Genomic DNA, 20,130 nt, shown 5'->3' with positions numbered 1-20,130 from the left:
GAAGTGGGCTTGCGTCATCATCATCATGATTGTAATTTTTCTTGAAATAACCTCAACATACTTTTGTCGCAACGTTTTCTTATTTACTTCTACAGTTTTAGTAGAGTTTATATTTGTTTTTTAGAGAAATATGTTATTCTAAAATTTACAAAAAATGATAATTTTTTAAACGGCTCCAACTTTGTAGGGCAAAACAAAGTCTAGCCAAGCCAAGAACACCATAGCTGCGCGTTTTTCGCCGTAGAAGTTGGCGTTTTATCGTTAGTTCCGTTGAATTTTGTCGGTGTAGTAAGGTGTGGGTTCTCCTCGCTCTACTTGGAGGTTGGCCTTCGACTATTTCATAGTAAGTGCCGTTGCCTTCTCAGCTACATCATCTTCACACGAGCCTAGCACGCACGCTTTGGTGTGTGTGGTTCACGTGAGAGGAGATACATAGCGGTGAACTCGAGCATCTTCGTGTTTAATTTCCGTTCCCGCAACGTTTTTCCTGTCCTTTCCCCTTTTACCCCATGTTTGCGTTGTTTATTTTCAAGGGGTAAACTTATCAGTTTGTTTATAAATGAAATACTTATTCGCATAGCCTGACTGCTTCCCAAACGTCAGCTACCTGAAAAGCATCTGCACAAGGGGGCTTTTGGGGCTTTAAACAATCCGGCGTTTGTTGTTTACACGTCGGTAATTTCTCGGATTACCTGCGGGCTGTCCATGACGGGTCCGTGATTGTTCATAGAAGAGGCCCGAGGAAAGCAGTCTGCGCCGTATTGCGATCGTTGTGCGAACATTAAGCAGTAATCTCCGTCGCTTCCAGGCCCGAAGGCTAGGCTACGTTATACCAGGTTAAACTGGGTAACCCTCTGTTTTTTTTTTTACTATGTTCCCCCGTATTTAGCCATAGCTTCCTTTGTACCTGCGAGTGCCTGCCCGTGATGCGACCACAAACATCGGGGACTCCATAATCCCAGGTAGTCCCTTCATGGGGCGATGAAAGGTCTTCAGTTACAAAGGGGCTATCGGCAGTCGTCTTCCCTTTCGCCGTTTTCAACAGCCTGTGGCTGCAACATGATTGCAGCCAAGACTTGTCTGCTCTCTCAAGTGGTGGTAAATGCAAAGATTGCTGGCTGGTTAGTTTGTGAACATCTAAAACTTACTTCGCAATTAAACGAGGATGCAGATGGCGGTGACAGGGCGAGCGCAGAAATCCAACTTTATTCTTCTAAAAAGCGGCAGCACCCGTAAATACTTCCTACTATCATCCTATACATCCAATACCTCCTACTACCATTCAACAGTCAGAACACCTCTTTTGGCATAACTACAATCAAGTCTAAGCATTACAAATAAAACATTGTATAACGGTAGGTAGCAGATAACAAATTCATGGTATGAATCAGATCGGTGCTAATATATTCTCAACCAAAAATTGGAACTAATGCCAGCAAAGGCATGAATCCACCCTACTAAAACGGTAAGTGTGGGAAATAGATGCGGAGGGTATACAGTTATGTGCACACAAAAATGGGTCATGGCTAAAAGCAGTGAGGGAAACACGTGCTTTAGAAGGAAAAAAAAAGCAAAATTAGCCTATTGCGGGAGTCTCCTTCGTCTAAACATGGCCATGTAAAAATGCTATCTGCACGGGTAGACTGACTGAAGGTGCACTGAAGCAGTCCTTACTAAATTGTTTAGGTCTTGTAAACATAGATTATTTCGTGCTATGGTTTGTCTTAGCATGTGTCGGGAATTTCGGGGCCTTGCATTTCACTAAATTAGGAGGCTCAAGGAGGATAAGCCTAGAAATACGTACACTGAATGTGTCTCCATGGACAAGCTCCATGAGGCAAGATTCCATTCCTTTGAAGGTTCAAGACCAGCATTTCCTATGCGCGCCCAGCGCCATGTACTGCATACCTTGGAACATTCCTTCTAATCTTTTTACCAGCTGCTACAACAAACTCATCTGTTCGAGCACATTAGCCAAGGAATAGAATCGTGGGTTTTGACATGAACGACCGGAGTTCGAACCCTAGGAGGGCTAAATTTTTATTCCCAATGCAGGTAATCTTTTTACTGTAAATGTTCTCTTAGCCCAATCCTATGCGTTCTTTTCATAAATAATGATGGTTTGGTGACTTTTAGGTCAGTTTAGAGGTGGGGCACGACAAACTAACACGTTCAACTGACACTTTGTGCCTCACAGCAGGTGCTGGTCTTGTACCTATCTCAGAACAGAATGTGAGCCGTCTATTAAAGTGACCCCTTGACCTTTCTGTACAGGAAAAATGACAACCACCCCGTTCAACTTCAGCTTCACCGGTCCAACGACCACGGGTGAGTTCGTTTTGGCATGCCTGAAAGGATGCTCGCTGGTTTATAAGCAGCTGGGGTCGCCCACACAGTAAAGCCCTGGCAGGTGGAGGGCTGCGGTCACCTAAAGAATCCTGCGGTCATGTTAATCGCTGTTGCTGCATATGTTCACTGAGCAAGAGTGGTCCACCGGGAGTAAGCTTGCTTGGTCAGCAACAGAACTGCAGTGAGGCCAGCGTGCAACTGAGTGCGACCTTCATTGTGTTCTTTCGTAGTTTGATTTGCCTTGTTGTGAGCACCATTCTAATGACGTGGTACTTAAGTAAATATATAAGTAAACACGGGGTTTGGCTGGTCCAGCGATGCCTAATCTGATCTGCTCCACCAGAATTGCGCAACTGTACCTCCAGTAGCACCTGACATAAGAAGGAAATGAAAAAAATCCCGGGCCATCTCTAGTAATGGGAAACCTAGGGAGGAGCAAATCATGCAGTGTATCTGTGTATTCAAAGATTGTAAGTCTCTCTTGCCACACGGCATGCGCTGATTAGGCACCAGTGGGAGGAGCAATCGCGCGCTTGCTGAGGAGGTGGTGCCCTCTCTTGCGCTGAACCGGATGTAAGCAACTAAATGAGACACACTGGCTGTAAGTTGTCTTCACGTCACAGCATGCTAAGAAGTAAGCTTTACAGGAGGAAACCTGGCGTTTGAAACCAATTTCGAGACGGGATTTAACAAATTTCTGTTATTATTGCAATTAAATCCTGATTATTCCTGTATTGTAAATTATTTTAAATCGTGTTTGTTTATTTCGAACTGGTTTTATCCATTATGCACTTGTTTTCTGACCATTGTTTGACAACTTGATTAACCGTGACAACAGGGGACACGCCTTTTAGGGGCTTCGCCCCTAAGAAGATGGGCACGGGAAAGTAGTGAAAGAGGACAAATATTTCCTGTATGATGCCTGTCCAATTGAATCCGAAGAGCATTTCTTTCTTTTTTGCCGCCGATTTTCTAACCATCGGAGAAGGCTGCTGGAGATTCCCCTGCTGCGTCTTGGACTGCCTTTGACTGTACCCGTGCTTTTGTCGTTTGGGGGGACTAGGCTGGGCCGATGCCATAGGGACGTGTGCAACACCATCCACTCCTTCATTTCGGAGACAGCTCGTCTGCAGTGTTAAAAGCATTCCAATTAGGCTGACTTTTACTATAGTTTTCCTACTCTTCTCTCTGTTGTTGTTTTCTCTATCTCGCTCTCATTACCCTAGACCAAATTCTTTCTTCTGCTCCATTATTTTGCCTCGCATGATTGATTGTAATGAAAACATTTCTTCTTGGCCAATCCCCCTAAGTGGGTATGCGTCATTTTTCGGGCCATCACCCCTACCGCCTGTCCACCCCGCAGTTCATCTATTGGCTAGATTAGCGGAAATGATGCAGCAGAGAAGGAGGAGGAAGAGCTTGACCGTTCGGCCAATCCCCTAGTTGGGTATATGCCTGCTCGTGAGGCTTTGCTTAGGGGGGCAGCCACCTGCACTGTGCGGCTGCTGTTCGTTCTCAGCGCTGTCCATCCGGAAATCAGCGCCTGCTTCTGTTCGTACCCCAGCCAATGCGGAGAAATGAGGGACTAGGCCTAGCAAAGTTGTGAGGCCTGTGGCGACTGTGTGCGTGGAACTCGCAAAGTGCTTGTAGAGTGAAGGCATTCAACATGTGGGGTTGTAGAGGGAGGGGGCGGAAAGGTACTAATTTCTTTCACCCCACTGTTTTTACAGAAAGAGCCACGCGCTTCTGTAGCCAGTCACACTCGAAAGACTATCGCTTCTATTTGGTGCAAATGGAACGCTTTAATGTAGGCAGGTTATTGTGGCTGTTGTCTGTGTGTCTGCTTGTGTGATACTCAGGCCCTAAGACATTGGGCTGCTGAGCCCAAGGAAATGGGTTCAATCCTGGTCACACTGGCTGCTTTTGTGGGATTGTGGCGCACGAAAAAAGTTCCCCAGTGGTGGAAATTAATCCAGAGCCTGCACAGCGTGCCTCGTAACCCAGGTGTAGCATTGGCACTTTAAAACCCCCCGAGTATGAAATTTTTAGGGGGGTAGTGGGCAGTTGTGGCTCTTGAGAAGGCCAGCCACTGCAGCAAAGGAAGTGGCTGTGATCGTGCCACCTTGGGCAGCCTGCCATGGTGTGTGTGTGTGTGTGTGTGCAGCGTTTTCGTTTGGGACGCCTGCTGCCAAGCCAACGACCACCACGTTCTCCCTTCTGGGCCAGCAGCAGCCGCAGACGGTGTCGGTGGTGCCGGGCACCCAGCCGTCCACCATGTCCACCCCGGCCGCCTCGGCAGCCGCTGCCACCACAGGTAAGCCCGGGTCTCCGGCTGAGGGGGTGGAGGGCAATGTTCGAACGCTCTGTCCTGGTGACAATGAGGCCAGTTTTTTTCGCAGACTTGAAGTAAATAATGGCGATATTGAGGAGGGCAGATGGTGCCGAAACTGTAGCCAACAGACATTACTGGACAATCATAGTGGGGCCTCTAGATTCATTTGGTCACATCACTTGAATGCTAGGGGGAAGACGCTGATATTGATGTTTTCAGTGCTGCCATCACTGCAGTGTGATATCTGAAGTTTCTTCGATACTTGTTGCGTTATTTTTGTCACCTTCCTTGGTCGCAATGGAGCTGAGGGAGGTACTGAAGGTTGTATTTCAAATTCAGGTTGTATTTAGTCTTCGTGGCCCCTTTAAGGGGGACTGGCCTTGTCACACTACTGTAGGACTTGCTGATTCACGGTCTGCAAGCTTAGAAACTGCTGTGCACCAATATGAAAACTTGAAAATGTTGCTAATGGCCAAGTTTGCTTGTTCTATTAATGTGTCCTTTCTGTACTGAAATGAAAAATAAACAAGAAGCACGTTTTAGTTACGCTAGTTTCCACTAGGTAGCGCTAGCTGTCCCTCCGACGAGAATTTCAGTTTTCATTTCAGTACATAAGTGATGTACTTCCAAAATAGGCAAGGTAGACCATGAGGAACATTTTCATGGGTCTGCAAAGCTTTTTGTATTGATGCACGATGGTTTCTTAGTCCGATGGGTCAAGGTGAGTGCCCCTTAAGAGGCATGCCTCAGTGGGCAGGTGTTTGGGATGTATAAATTAAACAGCGCTAAGACAGGACAGAGTATTATCACTGGCACTGCTCACTCTTCACCCTGTCCTGTGTTAGCGCTGTTCGTTGAATTTACGCAATGCGCCAACTCACCCAACTACAACCAAAGGTTCGTTACCCTTTGGTCAGCGACCACAAGTCTTTTTATAACTATGGTGCAGAGTCTGTAGTCATGTTCAGAGCAGCACAGATTGCAATTGCCTTTCAGCCTTTGTCTTTTTGGTTGCAGCAACCTCGCGCTTTGCTGGTCTGATAGTGAATTTGTGTTGAAATAAATTGAAGCAGAGTAGCTGTAGTGCTCTTGGACATGTGGGCATTCGTGGTAATGCCCCTGAGTACATGAACACATTTTTTTTTCTTTGCTTAGGCTGGTTTGAACACGGGATCATAATGGAATTAAGGAAAAACGGATCAGGCTCGTTGTTTTACCGCACATGGTGAAAAAATTCGACAGACTAAGTGCCAAGCTTGTGAACTTTATAAGTGTAGCAGATGTTGCAGTTGACTCAATGTGGTTGCTCTTTCGTGCAGCGTCCACTACACAGGCCCCTGCGGCAACTTCAACGACGACCACGCCATCGTCAACGTAAGTGGCTGAGTTGCGGAAAGGCTTTGGAACGGCCTTTGAAACCCAGTAACACAAGAAAATTTCGATTTCTGACAATAACGGCAGACTCATCCCGATTTGGCGACGCACCCAATTCGACAAAGTGACTTAAAGGGGCCATGCAGACAAAACACAAGTTTGGTTCATTCCAAAAATTGTTTAGTTAGAATACTGACACCACTTTTAATGCACACTTCGCTCAAATAAGCTACATATTTAGGAAAAAAAGGAATGGCCATGTGACCCACTAGCCAATTCCCACAACAGAACCTATGATGTCATATATGCCCGGCGGTGCGATTGGCTGAGGTCGGCAAAAGCAAATGCAAATTAGGCACGACGTGTAAGCTTGCCGAATGAGCTATTTGCACTTGAATGTAATGCATATTCATTTTACAGCAGTAAGGATGGTGGGGTAAACAATGAAGTTATGAAAATACATGTAGACATTAGAAGTGCGGATGCACACTGCTGTTGGTACTGGGTGCACTATGCTTTCTTTAGCTCCACAGCAGTCCGCCACTTTGGAGTTGTCTTACACGACACTGGCTGATTGGCGTAAGCGACGCTGTCTTACGTGACCCTGTTGGTCGAGGATACCCCATGTTTCACGAAACAGTTTTTTTTTTGTGGTAACTAAAACAAGCCAGGTGCAAATAAGGTCAAAAACAAAGCAACGGCGGACAACGGTCTGTGGCTGACTATGGTAGCGCCGGCGCCACCTGGAAGGACTGAAGGCAAGCAAGGCTGCAGATCCGAATTACGCAGTGGAAGTTCGTTTGAATACGCGCACTTATGACTTCATTGCTGACGTCCTGAAAACACGCAATTTGGCGGGAGAATGAAAATTTTAATTCAAATTGATTTATTTCTCAGGGAATACGGCCGGCCTCGTTTGCTCCCGGACAAGCACTGGGGGCACTATAACACACGAAATCTTTCGAATAAAGCAAACTTGTATTTTGTCTGCATGGCCCCTTTAAGGACCACGTCAGCTCTGTCTCAAAGTGGGAGCTTGTATTTTGGGAGCAGAACACACAAGCAGTGCAAGGGACAACTGATGTATTGTGCTGTTCAACATGACAAAGGCAGTCAAGGGTCTCAGGCATGCGGAAAGTGTTTAAATTGTTCTGTTTATCGTACTGTAAGCAGCAATACATTGTGAGTTCAGGACTTAATGTTGTACGTGTTGACTGATTGAATGATATAGCCACGATTGGTTGAAAATCTTGGTGGCTCACATTGTAGTGGCATAGCTGCTGTGTTAATACACACAGTGTTCAATTTCTGGCTGCAGAAGCAATGTTTTTGATCTTGGCAAAGTGTGAAAACGCTTGTATGCATCGGACATCTAAGAGCCTCGAAGGGCTCGAGTGGTCGGAGTACCATATTTTTGTGCGTATAACACGCACCAAAAATGCAAAAATTTCAGTGGCAAAGTAGGGGTGTGGATAATACGTGAGGTTTTTTTCCTTTGGTGCAGCTTCACGGCAGTGTGCATTGTGCTGTGAAGCTCCTACGCAGTAACACTGACTAAGCCTTCCATGGCAGCGATTGCGCAAAATATACACGGACAAGGAAGGAAAAACAAGGACGAGCGCACTCGAACAACTGAATTTCATTAGTGAATTATGACTTTCGCCTTGTGGTTAGTGTATTCTACTTACTAACTATACGCTTTTTCTGTCTACATAGTATGTGATGTGTTGCTTTTATCTGTTGCTTTGGTATGTGATGTGCTGCTTTGGTGCAGCCTTTCCTGTATCAATCAAATGTGCGGGCAGTGACGCAAGGGTTTTTTTTTTTTTTTTTTTTAATCCGGCGGGCTGAAAGTGGGGGTGCGGATTATGTGCAGGGGCGGGTTATGCGCGTGAAAATACGGTAGCACTTGACAGCTCTGCACTCTGAGCTCCAGTTTTAACTGAAACTGTGAGTGAATGAAGCAGTGTGGTGAGCGATGTCGTGTTCTGGTTATTTCTTCAACACTTACTTGTAGCGCCACCTGGTGGTGAGGACGCTGTTTTGCGTTGTGGGCATGTAATGCGGTAACGTCCTTACATCAGATTGGTGGCAGAGGGCATGATTTCGGAGGCGGATTAGGTAGTAGGGCTGAAAGCCGGATCGGATTGGGTGTTTCCAGGATGCACTACCGGCTGCTGGAGGAGTCCGTGAACCAGTGGAAGCTGGAGCTTGAGGAGCTCGAGGCGAGCTTTGTCAACCAGGCCACCCAGGTGAGTGAGACACCCGGTGGAGGCAAGGTGTATGCGCCAGCCACATGTGCCGCGAGGCTCCCATGCCGTTGAGGTTTTCCGAACAGTGGGTAATTTAAAACGGCGTGCGGGAATCATTGTTTCTTGGGTCTCTGACATTGAAATCATTAAAACCAAGCATCTGGTGGCTCTCTCAAAAGAAGAAAGCTTCAGCAACTTTCCTTTGATTGGCTGCTTTAAATATACGTATTGTGTTAGCCTCGTAATCACTGAAATGAGAGGAGAGGAGAGGGTACTCTAGAACATGAATGAGAGTAAGAAGGTGCTGTTTTGCTGGGCTTAAAAAAATAAATAAAAAACGCACATGGGCACAAAATGTGAGTGTAGCGAAAGTGCAACTGTGAGTGTAGCGAAAGTGCAACCACTTATTGTAGTTTGACCACATCGGGAGGCTAAATATATCGCAATGCCTATAGGCTCATCCGCAGGGGGCCTTCAAAGAACAGGTCGCTGAGACAGAATCCATAGAGTGAAAGGCTGTGCTTTGGGCACTTGCAGCGTGTCTTTCCCAAAGCTCTTTCTTGGCAGTTGTAATTTCTGGTTGTGCCACAGGATGGGGGTTTGTAGGCTAAACCCTTTGAGGGTCACGGCCGTACAAGTACGGCATCGGCAAACACTTTAAAAATGGTCAATGACGTACACGTACGGCACTGCTTGTATCTTTAAAAAGCGCACCTTTTTCGCCAGCTTCTCTTGCTTGGCATGTGCCACACTTCGGAAATATGTTAAATTTTTTCTTGTGCCGATGGCTCTTCTTTTTATTTTTTTATGATTTACATCAGCGGCGCGCCGGCTATCATTTGCACATCCGCTAACAAGGGGCGCCCTGGGTATCGCCCACTGGGTACCCGGGCGCTTCTCGCTTGCACCTGCCACAGACCAAGGGCACCTGCGAAACTGATGAGGCTCTTTTCCCCCTTTTTTTTTGTATTTTATGAACGGTGGGCCGTCTATCACTCCCGCATCCGGCCGCGCGTGCCCGCGCGCGCAGCGGCTGGTTTTTGTATCCTCCTCCGTGTGCTTCCCGCTTTTTGCGCCCGCGAAACTGATGTCTATGATTTTGATTCACTCAAAAGGTGGCGGCTTGTTACTCTCTCGTTTTTATTTAGAATTTTTCTTGTGTTACTCATGAATAAACCACATATATGTAACAACATAAACGATTTTTTTGTCACTTTATGGTCACCCTAAAAAAATACTATAATTTTTTCTCAAAATAGATTCAGCCGAAGAATTTAAATCAGCAATAAAAAAAATCGCCCCTGGGAGGTCGCATTTGGCGAAAAAATTCGACCCTCAAAGGGTTAAAGGGTCAAGAGGTGGGGTAGAAAAAAATTGATGGGGGTGAGGAAAAATGAAGCCCCCAAAAAAGGCTTAGCTGCACCTGTGTGCTTGTGGGAAGCCCACAAGTGCTCCTGTCAGCTGAGGATAGTGTGCACTCAGACAGTCGCAAATGGGGTCTACTGCAATACTGACAGCCTGAGGAGCCACAGGTTTCAATTCGAGCACATTGGAATGACGAGGAAGCACTTTCCTCGGGTCTGACTTCCCACAGGACGTGCGAGCCCCTATCGTGGTAATTTGCTCGCTCTGCTCGTGCAGGTGAACGCGTGGGACCGGCTGCTGCTGGGCAGTGCCGAGCGCGTGTGCCAGCTGAGCGCGCTGGTGGAGCGGGCGGAGCTGGACCAGCGGCGGCTGGAGCACGAGCTGGACTTTGTGGGTGCCCAGCAGGGGGAGCTGGAGCGGCTGCTGGCGCCCCTGGAGGAGGCCCTGCGCTCGGCCCCGCCCCTGTCCGTGCAGCAGCACGCCGACCTCGAGCGCGAGCACACGTGCGTACACTCGACTGGGGAAGGGAGGGGCCTTTCTAGGAAAGATAGATGGTTTATTTCGGACATGAATACAGTGCCCTAAATTGCTTATGAATTGCGGCTTAAGGGGGGACGCGGGTCTTTGGGACGAAAAAAATCGCAAAAAAGTCGATTTTTTGAAAATAAGATTTTCGAATTCCGCAACTATTATTCTCTCTATCTGCGAAGTTTTGTGTCTCGTGAACCAGTATTTAAAACGTTATATTAATTTACAAAGTGCATGGGAGCTGAATTTTTGCTGAAGCCGATGCAAAAATGGCCCTACTTTCGCGTTGCACGGCGGTCGTACCGCATGCCTGATCGCGGCAACCTCGGTATCGTTTGAAAAAGCGGCTTTTCTTCTTTTTTTTCGCGCCACAACTGCCCCCGTGCAGACATTGGCCGAATAGCAAAACGGCGCCAAAAACCCCCGCAACTAGCGATCCCATTCGCCGAGAGAAGGCAGGTGACCAAATCTCGTCTCCTGATTGGCAGAGCCTGGTTTGCATCGTCTGCTCTGGCAGTGCGAGCGCATCCGAGGCGGCTCCATTTTGCTTATCGTGTTCGCATGACAAGCAAAGAGCCATGCCGAAGGCCCAGCTAAAGTTTGCTACGAGGCACAAGTTTGGGAAAAAAGCGAAGCGGTTGTTGTACAACTTCCACAAGAGTCCTGCAGTTGCGGAGGAAAGCGCCGGGCCTGACGCGCTACCTGCGCCGAGCTGCGCGGAAGCCACCGCCGCCGACGTAGGCCTAACGGCCCCACCAGTCAGCGGAAATGCGTCGGAAAGTGGCCGTATGAGACGCGACACAGTGATGCTGCAACCTGAAGATTTGCTGCAGAGAGAGGTGGTTGCACGAGAACAGTTGAAAGCGCTTTCTTCAACTTCTGCAACTGAGCGGAAATCCAACTTGTTCACGAGCGCCGACGACACTCCTCCCGGCCCACCTGACGAGAGCAGCTTCGTGATTGCGAGTTTGGACTGCGTCAACGTGTTGCTGTAGGCTGTAAAGTGGAGCGTTTGCTGTGACAGCGTGACATTTAGAACCGGCGAGCGGGCGTACGGCCTTTCCGTAAAGATGGTTATCGCGTGTGCGACCTGCGGTGATGTTGCCTCGGAGTGGAGCTCTCCCCGCGTGAACAGCGATAAGAAAGTTAATCCGTTTATCATGAACGTTCTCGCCGCGCGAGCGATGCAGGCTACGGGAAATCGCCAAACCGCGCTGAACGATGTGTTTGCTACAATGAACATTTCTCACCGCGGGCTGCACACCAAAACGGGGCAAGGCTACGTGAAGGAGAAACTTGCACCCGCTGCGACTTGCGCTGCCGACAACGTGATGGCCGAAAGTGCGCATTCAGTGAGAAAGCTCTACGACGATCTGCAACTGGACAACCCCGGTAATATTTGTGTTACGTACGACGGGTCGTGGATGACGCGAGGCCACTCGTCTCACATCGGCGTCGGCGTGGTTATCGAACTCTTTACGGGATTAGTTCTAGACTTGCTGAGCAACTTTTGTGCTGGGTGCGAGCGCGGGCCAAAGGTAGGCGACCCAGCTTACCAAGCTTGGAAAGACAATCACGTCTGTCAAAAAAACACTGAAAAGAAGGCTGGTGAGATGGAGGTGGAGGCCGGTCTCATCCTCTTTGAGAGGTCACTGCAGCGGCACAAACTGAGGTACACCACAATTCTGTCAGACGGCGACAGCCGCACCTACTTGGCGTTGGTGGGTGCCAAGGTGTACGGTTATATTCCAATCAAGAAGGAAGACTGTGTCAATCATGTGAAGAAGAGGATGGGCACCACCCTGCGTAACCTGCTTGCAAAAGGTACGGGTTCGGCATCTGAGAGGCTCGGTGGCAAGGGTCAGCTAACTGGCGACCTTGTCACTAAGCTCAGTTCTTATTATGGCTGGGCATTGAAATCGCACAGTGGCGACGTCAGGGCCATGCACAAAGCGGTGATGGCCATCTACCACTACATCACTTCAAACGACACCGTGTCCAACCACAGCCTCTGCCCACCAGGCCCGGACTCGTGGTGCTGGCAGAATGCTGCCAAGGCGAAGGGGGTGCCCACACCAAAACACAGATACAACCTGCCACCTCACGTGTGCGAGGCTCTTCTACCTGTGTACGAGCGTCTTTCGGACGAAAAGGTCCTGCAGCGCTGCCTGCAAGGCAAAACGCAGAACTCCAATGAGTCCCTCCACTCCATGATATGGGCCCTGGCACCCAAGGAAAAGCACGCGTCGCTGTTCACTGTGCAAGCTGCTGTGGCTGAGGCGGTGCTGAAGTTTAACGCAGGCAACGAAAGAGCCTCGGCTTCCATTCTAAAGCAACTTGACCTGAACCCTGGGCTTGCCAGCACGAAGCGTATGGCAGAAAAAGACCGCCGTCGAGGATCCGCCTCTTTTCAAGAAGCGCCACTCCGGTGCCTCCAGTCAAACAGATTATGTGCCTGGTAGCTACTGACTCCGTACCAGTGTAAATACACTACAATTTTGTTGTTGTTCTCACTGAAAATGAGTCTACTGTTTCTTTCTTCATTTTCTCAAAACACTAATTTTGGCCTGTTTGCAAACTTGCGGAAGAGCTTTCTCAGCTCTCAGGGCACACAAAACTATAATTTTTGTTGTGCCATGGAGCAGAATGTGCAAAGCACACAATGGTAGGAACAAAATTTTTATTATATGCGTCAAAAAATTTTTATTTCACTCTGAACCAGACCTCATGGTGCCAAGTTTTGAACAACAAACTTTAAACTGCCATAAAATCACTACTTGTGGCCTTATCAAAAAAGTACTCCTAGCATTGTGTTCCTTGTGCTTTCTAGTACATTTTGGTGTGAAGAAAACAACTTTCAGTTAGTTAGGCTTTTTTCTACTAATTACGCAAAAAATCACTAATTAATGTTAATTATACTAAAAACTAATTGGCACAGGAACAAAATAAGTGCAGATTTGAGATCAGGACAGCAAACTACACCAGGGAGTCAAGTTTCATTGCAGTTGGTGAAAAAACAAGGAAGATAGGTTTAAGACCAGTGTCCCCCCTTAAAGGAGCCATGAAGAGAAAACACAAGTTTGGTTCATTCAAAAGATTGTGTCGTTAGAATCATACTGACACCACTTTTAACGTAAACTTCGCTCAAATAAGCTACATAATTAGGAAAAACAGGAATGGTCATGCGACCCACCAGCTCATTTCCCGCAACAGAACCTATGATGTCACATGAGCTAAGCTCTGCGATTGGCGGAGGCTGGCAGAAGCAGACGCAAATTAGGTAGAGCTTACAAACTAGACGAACGAGCGATTTGCGCTTAAATTTAGGGCACATTCTTTACAAAGCAATAAGAATGATGGGACAAACAGTGGAAGCTACGAAAGCACATGTAAACATAGAAGTACTGATGCGTTCTGCTGTTTGTACTGCGCACAGCATGCTTGGTTTAGCTGCACAGCACTACGGGGCTTGGGGTTGTCTCAGACGACACTGGCCGATTGGCGCAAGCAACGGTGTCTTACGTGACCCCATTTGTCAAGCGAGCACTGTTTCAAGGAACGAATATTTTCTCCCAGAACAAAAACAAGCCAGGTTTAAATGCGGGCAAAAACAAACCAAACGCTTGCCACGGTATGGTGGCGCCATCTAGGTTACGGAACGTAAAGAAACGCGGGAACAAACCAACACCGCTGTACAGGGTGGAGACAACCTTTGAACGGTCCCGTGGCGCCGCAATTGGGCCAACGGGCTCAACGCGTTATTCTTTTCGTTTCCCACGAGACCTAGCAACGCGAAACAGACAATATGATTCAAACTTCTTCAGTAAACCGCGTTGCGGCGATAATTTTAGCGCGGTTTTGACACAATGACTTGGTTCGGCGGCGAGCGAGCAACCGAAAATGGCGGCGCCAGCGTATACGTGTCTCTACCCTGTACGGCGGATGCGTGAATGAAGGTACTCTAGGCTGCAGAGCGGTCGGTTCCTGTGATGTCATTTGGGACCACGAAAACGCACGATTGAGCGGGAAAATCAAAATTTTAACCTAAATTGTTTAATTTCTCAGTGAATAAAGCACCGTTTGTATCCGGACAAGCGCTGGGGGCACTATAAAACACGAAATCTTTCGAATAAAACCAACTTGCATTTTCTCTTCATGACTCCTTTAAAGAGAGCTTTTTTGTCCCTTGATGAGGCCATTATCCTGGGTGTATTCGCCCCGAGATCGAACATAGCCGGCCCCTGGTGGTGGAAGAACGAATCACTCCTAGTGTGGACGCTGCTGTCAGATTGCACACGGTGTAAGACGCGTGCTTTACACACACAAAAAAAAACAAAAAAACAATATGGGCCTTTGTCTTGCAGTAAGCAATGCCATAGTTATCTCTGCTTGCGGATTTCATCTGGGAATGCAATAATCAGCAGCCGTTGCCTAGTTCCACCGAACATCGTTGCCATGACCATGGCTTGAGCGTGAGACGTGGTAAAAACATTGTTCTAACAGTTTGCACTTTTCTGACCTATGAGTGCAGTTGCCTGCCGTTTTGCGAATGTCGGAGGACAGACGTTAACTACATGAAACGGGAAAGAGTCGACGAGACCCTTGCGTACCCGTAAATTTGCCCCCACCATTGCAAAATGGCGCTGTGTCCTTTTGGAAAGGAGGAACAAACAAACACAATTACTCTGAGGACGACACAGGCGCTATCACCCATACATTAATTGACTTATTTTACGCTCGCAAAGCGCCTATATCAGGGAATTCTATCCGTTTCTTTTCAAAAATAAATACCATTTTGGGCAGTTATGGCTCGATAGAATTGGCAGTTAGTTCGGTCTAGTTGAGGTTATGGCTCATTTGCAGGGGTCTAGTTTGAAACATTAGAGTTCATTGTCAAGTCCCTCGTCGCTTTTGCCGTTGCAGCTACCACATGGCGGAGAACATCAACACCCAGCTGGACTGCGTGTCCCGAGACATCCGCGACATCGTGGAGCAGATGAACGCTGCCAACGCGGGGGTCGCACAGGCCAAGCCGGTCAGTGATGTTCCCCCCTCCGCTGTTACTGTCGTCGTTACTGGATTTCATGTTGTCTTCTTTTTATCTTTTAAAGCGAAAGCTTTCTTTGTAGGACCGATGTCATTCTGTCAAGAAACTAATGCATTTCCCCTTAGATTGGTTGGTCGACCAAAAAGCTCTGATAAGATCTCTGGACACATGGCGCGTCATGTGGGAAACAAGGTTTCCATTGTGCCAAAAGAGTTACTTGAACATCGCCAAAAAGGAACGCTTGTAGATAAGACAATACATGCATGGACCACAAAGAAGGAGTTCAGCAGTAACCTTTATCTCATAAACCATGTATTGGTATACATTTAGATCATTTGTAGACACGTTCACTTAGTGTGCGAAAAATCTTCGCATGTGTTCGTTCTTCATTTTCGATTTGGGCTATTGAAGGCTTGATGATCGATTAGATGCACTTTAGCTTTCACACTTTTCTCAACTTTTTTTAGGAAGGGATAATAATTTTTTGGTCCTGCCTAGTACACTGGCAAGTTTTGGTGGAATAATGTGCAGAAATCTTTCGTAGTGGTGCTGAAAAATCACACCTCCGATTTGGTGGCGCTAGTGTGATTAATGGGCCGGTGATTCGGCTGTGTGCATAGTGGTCATCATCGCGAAAAGACTTGGTGGAAAGGGTGGGGGAAAGTACAAATCTGGCCTCCACAGCTTCGCCTTTTGACTTTGCAGCTGCAGCAAATCGCCAAGGTACTGAACGCGCACATGGATGCCCTTGGCTGGATCTCCCACAATTCAGGTGAGCCGCTTTCTGAACAGTGCCTTACCAGTGCAGATGGGCTGGGCACTGCTTTTGCAGTGCAGATGTCGGTCTGGGTGCAGGCATAGCATCCACACATTCACTATGCTAACTTTTGAGCACCTATAGAGATTCGCTTTTCCACAAGCACCGCCTGGAATGTGTACTGTTTTAAAAGCATGTAAAGCGGTGAAGCAAGAATGGCTTATGGGGGGACACTGCACTTAAAACAGCTTCCTTTAATTGTTAAGTAAACTCTGAGGAACTTGTCAGTCTTGCTGCTTTTCCCCCACTGATTTCAAATATGGCATTATTTTTTGAGTCAGTAAGTTAGTTACAAAGATAATTAGTGGTAATTAGCCATTTTTGGAGGAACAATAGACAAAACAGTGTTCGTCATAAAACTGTAATCTTTATATTGTCCAATACCACAAACGCTGGTGAGTGCAATGAGAGAATCAGTTTTTTCGATGCACTGCTTGGAACTAATCTTGCAGCTCATTAAACCTTGGTGACACCAGTGGCAAGGAACCATTTCGAATGCCCATTTCAAACACCAAAGTTTAATGAGCTGTAAAATTAGTTCCAAGGGGTGCATAGAAAAAACTGTTTCTCTCGTTGCACTCACCAGCATTTGTGGTATTCGAAAATATAAAGATTACAGTTTTATGACGAACACTGGTTTGTCTATTGTTCCTCCAAAAATGGCTAATTACCTCTAATTATCTTTGTAACTAACTTACTGACTCAAAAAATAATCAGTGGGGGAAAAGCAGCAAGACTGACAAGTTCCTCAGAGTTTACTTAACAATTAAAGGAAGCTGTTTTAATTAAGAGCAGTGTCCCCCCTTAAGTTCTTTATGCTTTTGGCACTGCACTTTTTTGTCATGAAGTCTGTACCACTCTGAAGAGAGGTTTTGTTCCATCATAATCTCCGACAAGTGACTGCAAGGTTGAGTGGAACAGGCTATGAAAGAAAAAGAGGGTAAAATAGCTTCATTTTGATTTAAAAAGTAAAAGCAAGAAGTCAACACAAACTTGGCCAGCAGCGCTGGAAAGTAGTGACGCTTGTTACACATAACTCTACGTTTGGTTCACGTTTTTGTGGTTTACTGCTACTTCATATCAGTTCATAAGAGGTTGGTGTGAAATATCTGCTTTTACGCTACACACCTCCTTTTACTTCTGGAATAAGTTGTAGCAGTAAGGCCGTAGTGTCGTGCTCTAAAGTATGTCTGTTTGCCGGAAAATGGAGAGTGAACTGACAATCGCTGGCCTTGATTTGTTGCACATCATGTGCTCTCGCTTGAATTTGTAAATCATAACAGTTTTAAGAAGTGCTGCACATCGTTAGTCATTTGTTTTTCCGAGGAGATTGAAGTGCTCAAGGAAGGAAAACTGGTGCACCGGAGCGCTCGGGTGTTGGTGCCTCAAAGATGTCTTTTAAGACAAAATACCGTATTTTCACGCATATAACCTGCGCCAAAAATGTGAACATTTCAGTGGCAAAGTAGGGGTGTGGATTTTTCCTTTAGTGCAGCTTCACGGCAGTGCGCATTGTGCCGTTACGCTCCCACGCAGTAACACTGACTAAGCCTTCCATGGCAGTGATTGTGCAAAACATACACGGACATTGAAGAAAAAAAAAAACAAGGAAAAGCACACTCTGACATCTGAACAGCTTTGGTGCTGCCTTTCCTGTATCAAATCTGGGGGGAATATGCCAGGATTTTTTTGTTCTTTTCTGGTGGGCTGAAAGGGGAGGTGCGGGTTATATGCAGGGGCGGGTTATACGCGCGAAAATGTGGTACATGGGGTTCGCTAAGAAAACTGCCTTGTCCCGATAACAGTGACACCAATTTTATTGCGAACTTCAGACAAATAGTTGAGGTATGAAAGAAAACGAATTTAACAGGGGCGAGTCTCCAGCCACTTTCCAGTGATACTATCTCTATAACGTCACAGTATCTTGTTTGTGCAATCGGTGGCTGCGGACCTAAGCCACCGCCAAGAAGCATGACTTGTAGATGGTAGTGGGGTCTCTGGTTCTGTTTGGTTGTATTCACTTGACTGTCATTGTGCTGTTAACACACTGATAACTGCATTTTTATAAATCACTGTTGCCTGAAATTCGAAAGTTTTTTAGTATTTGTTGCGTCTTCTTATTTTTTGGTTAAAAAAATGTCTTTGGTGGCTAGAACGGAGCTGAGTTAGTTACCAAAGGCACTTCTTTCAGATTGAACAAGGTTGTATTTTTTCCTTGTATCCCCTTTGAAACCACAAGCCTGACTTTGTGAAGCTCTCAGAAGCAGGAACACACATTACTTTTTGGAGAACCAAGACAATCAAGCCTTTCTGTGATTCTGATGGTGCGCTTTTCTGCATTGCCACCCGTTTCTCAAACAGATGCCCTGCAGCGAAAACTGCAGGAGCTGGAAGCGACCTGTGAACAGCAAAGGAACGACCCGTTGCTCAAACGCTGACACGGAAAAAGCGTGCGCATGTTGGAATGTTTTTTTAATAAATCCTCACAATTTGTTCTGCCTGCCAGCAAGGTCTGTCTTGCATCACTTGGTCTGTCTTGCTTTTTTCTTGTTGTGTTGCAACAGACCCTCGCATCACCTTCTTTCACCTACAGCTCTTGAATCAGCAGGCCGACCCGAAAACTCCCTCTAGGGAATGCTTCTCTGCGAACGCTTGTGTAATGTAAGGAAGCCAACTTCGGAATGTGAATGTGATGAGATTAATCAAAACCACAACATTTTATGAGTTCAAACAATGGGGCACACAAGCCGTTCACCGAAAAGCTTGTGCACCGATACGTCCTAGACCAAAATGTCCCAGACCCCAGCGCAAGAGCGAGTACCAGATTAAAGAAAAGACGTGCAAGTTTCACTAACAGAATTTAACTGCTTGCACCAACCTGCATTCCAGGACACAATCAGCTGATGCAGGTCCTTGGGACAAAGAAATTGAGTTTGGCAGCAAGCTTCTGACTGCACTAACTTTTTGTCTGCAGGCTTACCCAACGACATATTCACTTAATCGGTATTGATCAATATAGTTTGTTGTTAATAATAGATCCTAGCTGAGTTATCATCATGCTCAAGATGTTTTGCCGTCTGCAGGATTGGGACGTACATATCGTCATGTGGGACAGCCTTAACGATAATTTCTTTTGCCGCATGGATCAGCATTTTGTTCTTGTTGCTTTGCGGCCCTGCACTGAAGCTTGACATTCGAAAGCCCACTAATATCCACGACGACTGCATTTTTTGCAAGTGGTGCACAAATTGACAATGGCTTTGTTGTAACTTGTTTTTGAAGCGAAAGCTTTCTTAGTTGGACTGATGGTGTTCTGTCCAAACACCAAGTGCATTTCCCCACAGACCAGTTGGTCGATCAAAAAGCTCCAATAAGATCTCTGGACACAACGCGTGTGCATGAAACCAGACTCTCATTCCGTCCAAGACGGTTACTGAAAAATTGCCAAAAAGGAACAAATCTAGACAAGACCGTACACACATTCATCATGGAGTACAATAGTGTAGCTTCATCTAATAAACCGCGTATCAGTATACAAGAAGTAGTAGCAGTAGTATGTATTGTTGGATGAGGTGGACTTAGCCTTACATGACTACCGGCAATTGCTCCGCCTAATCATCCCTGGCAATGTCGCCACACCTCACTTCGTCCAATTATAAGAGACACACAATGTCACCACACTTGACTTAGTCCTGTGGATTGCAAGAATTCCAGCAGGAGATGAGACACTTCACGCACAATCCAGTGGTTCCTAGAAAAAATAATGTCCTCTGATGTAGCATGGGGCACTCCGAGCTTCTGGAGATCACGGAAGAAGTTTGTTTGCTCAAGGTTGGTTTTGGAGCAGTTCATAATGTAGTGAGTAGGTAATGTCGCCAGTCACACTGCATGAAGGGGATGAAGCAATGTTGATTTTATGTAGCCAAGCTGGTGTACGGGCTGAGTCTGTTCTTACTCGGTGGAGCAGGCAGGCTTCGGCTCTGTTCAGGCCTTTCGTCAAGACTGGTTGATGTGCTGGTCACCACAGCTGCCTGAAGTGCTCGCGAACAGTCTGTTTCTGTATGTG

The 20,130-nt window shown here is 46.7% G+C and overlaps 1 protein-coding gene across 1 annotated transcript; it reads left to right on the top strand.

Annotated features, from left to right (window-relative positions):
• Window positions 1-210: 210 nt before the first annotated feature.
• LOC144162305 (nuclear pore glycoprotein p62-like) lies at window positions 211-18,569 on the top strand. The gene is made up of 9 exons (XM_077692782.1): window positions 211-343; window positions 2,275-2,328; window positions 4,514-4,663; window positions 6,001-6,055; window positions 8,217-8,307; window positions 9,949-10,175; window positions 15,124-15,235; window positions 15,953-16,019; window positions 18,426-18,569. The coding sequence occupies exons 2-9, from the start codon at window positions 2,280-2,282 to the stop codon at window positions 18,500-18,502; spliced, it is 828 nt and encodes a 275-aa protein (XP_077548908.1). The 5' UTR covers window positions 211-343; window positions 2,275-2,279; the 3' UTR covers window positions 18,503-18,569.
• Window positions 18,570-20,130: the final 1,561 nt, after the last annotated feature.

The sequence above is a fragment of the Haemaphysalis longicornis genome, unplaced genomic scaffold, assembly GCF_048455015.1.
Source record: "Haemaphysalis longicornis isolate Haplotype H1 unplaced genomic scaffold, Haemaphysalis longicornis Haplotype H1 scaffold_12, whole genome shotgun sequence".
Taxonomy (NCBI): Eukaryota; Metazoa; Arthropoda; class Arachnida; order Ixodida; family Ixodidae; genus Haemaphysalis; species Haemaphysalis longicornis.
This window is presented reverse-complemented; position numbering and strand designations above follow the sequence as displayed.

Bases quoted from the DNA above. Each gene is read 5' to 3' on its own strand.
- LOC144162305 (XM_077692782.1), top strand. From the start codon at position 2,280: ATGACAACCACCCCGTTCAACTTCAGCTTCACCGGTCCAACGACCACG. The intron at 2,329-4,513 runs GTGAGTTCGTTT...GTGTGTGTGCAG, and splicing joins CACCGGTCCAACGACCACGG to CGTTTTCGTTTGGGACGCCT. The intron at 4,664-6,000 runs GTAAGCCCGGGT...TCTTTCGTGCAG, and splicing joins GGCAGCCGCTGCCACCACAG to CGTCCACTACACAGGCCCCT.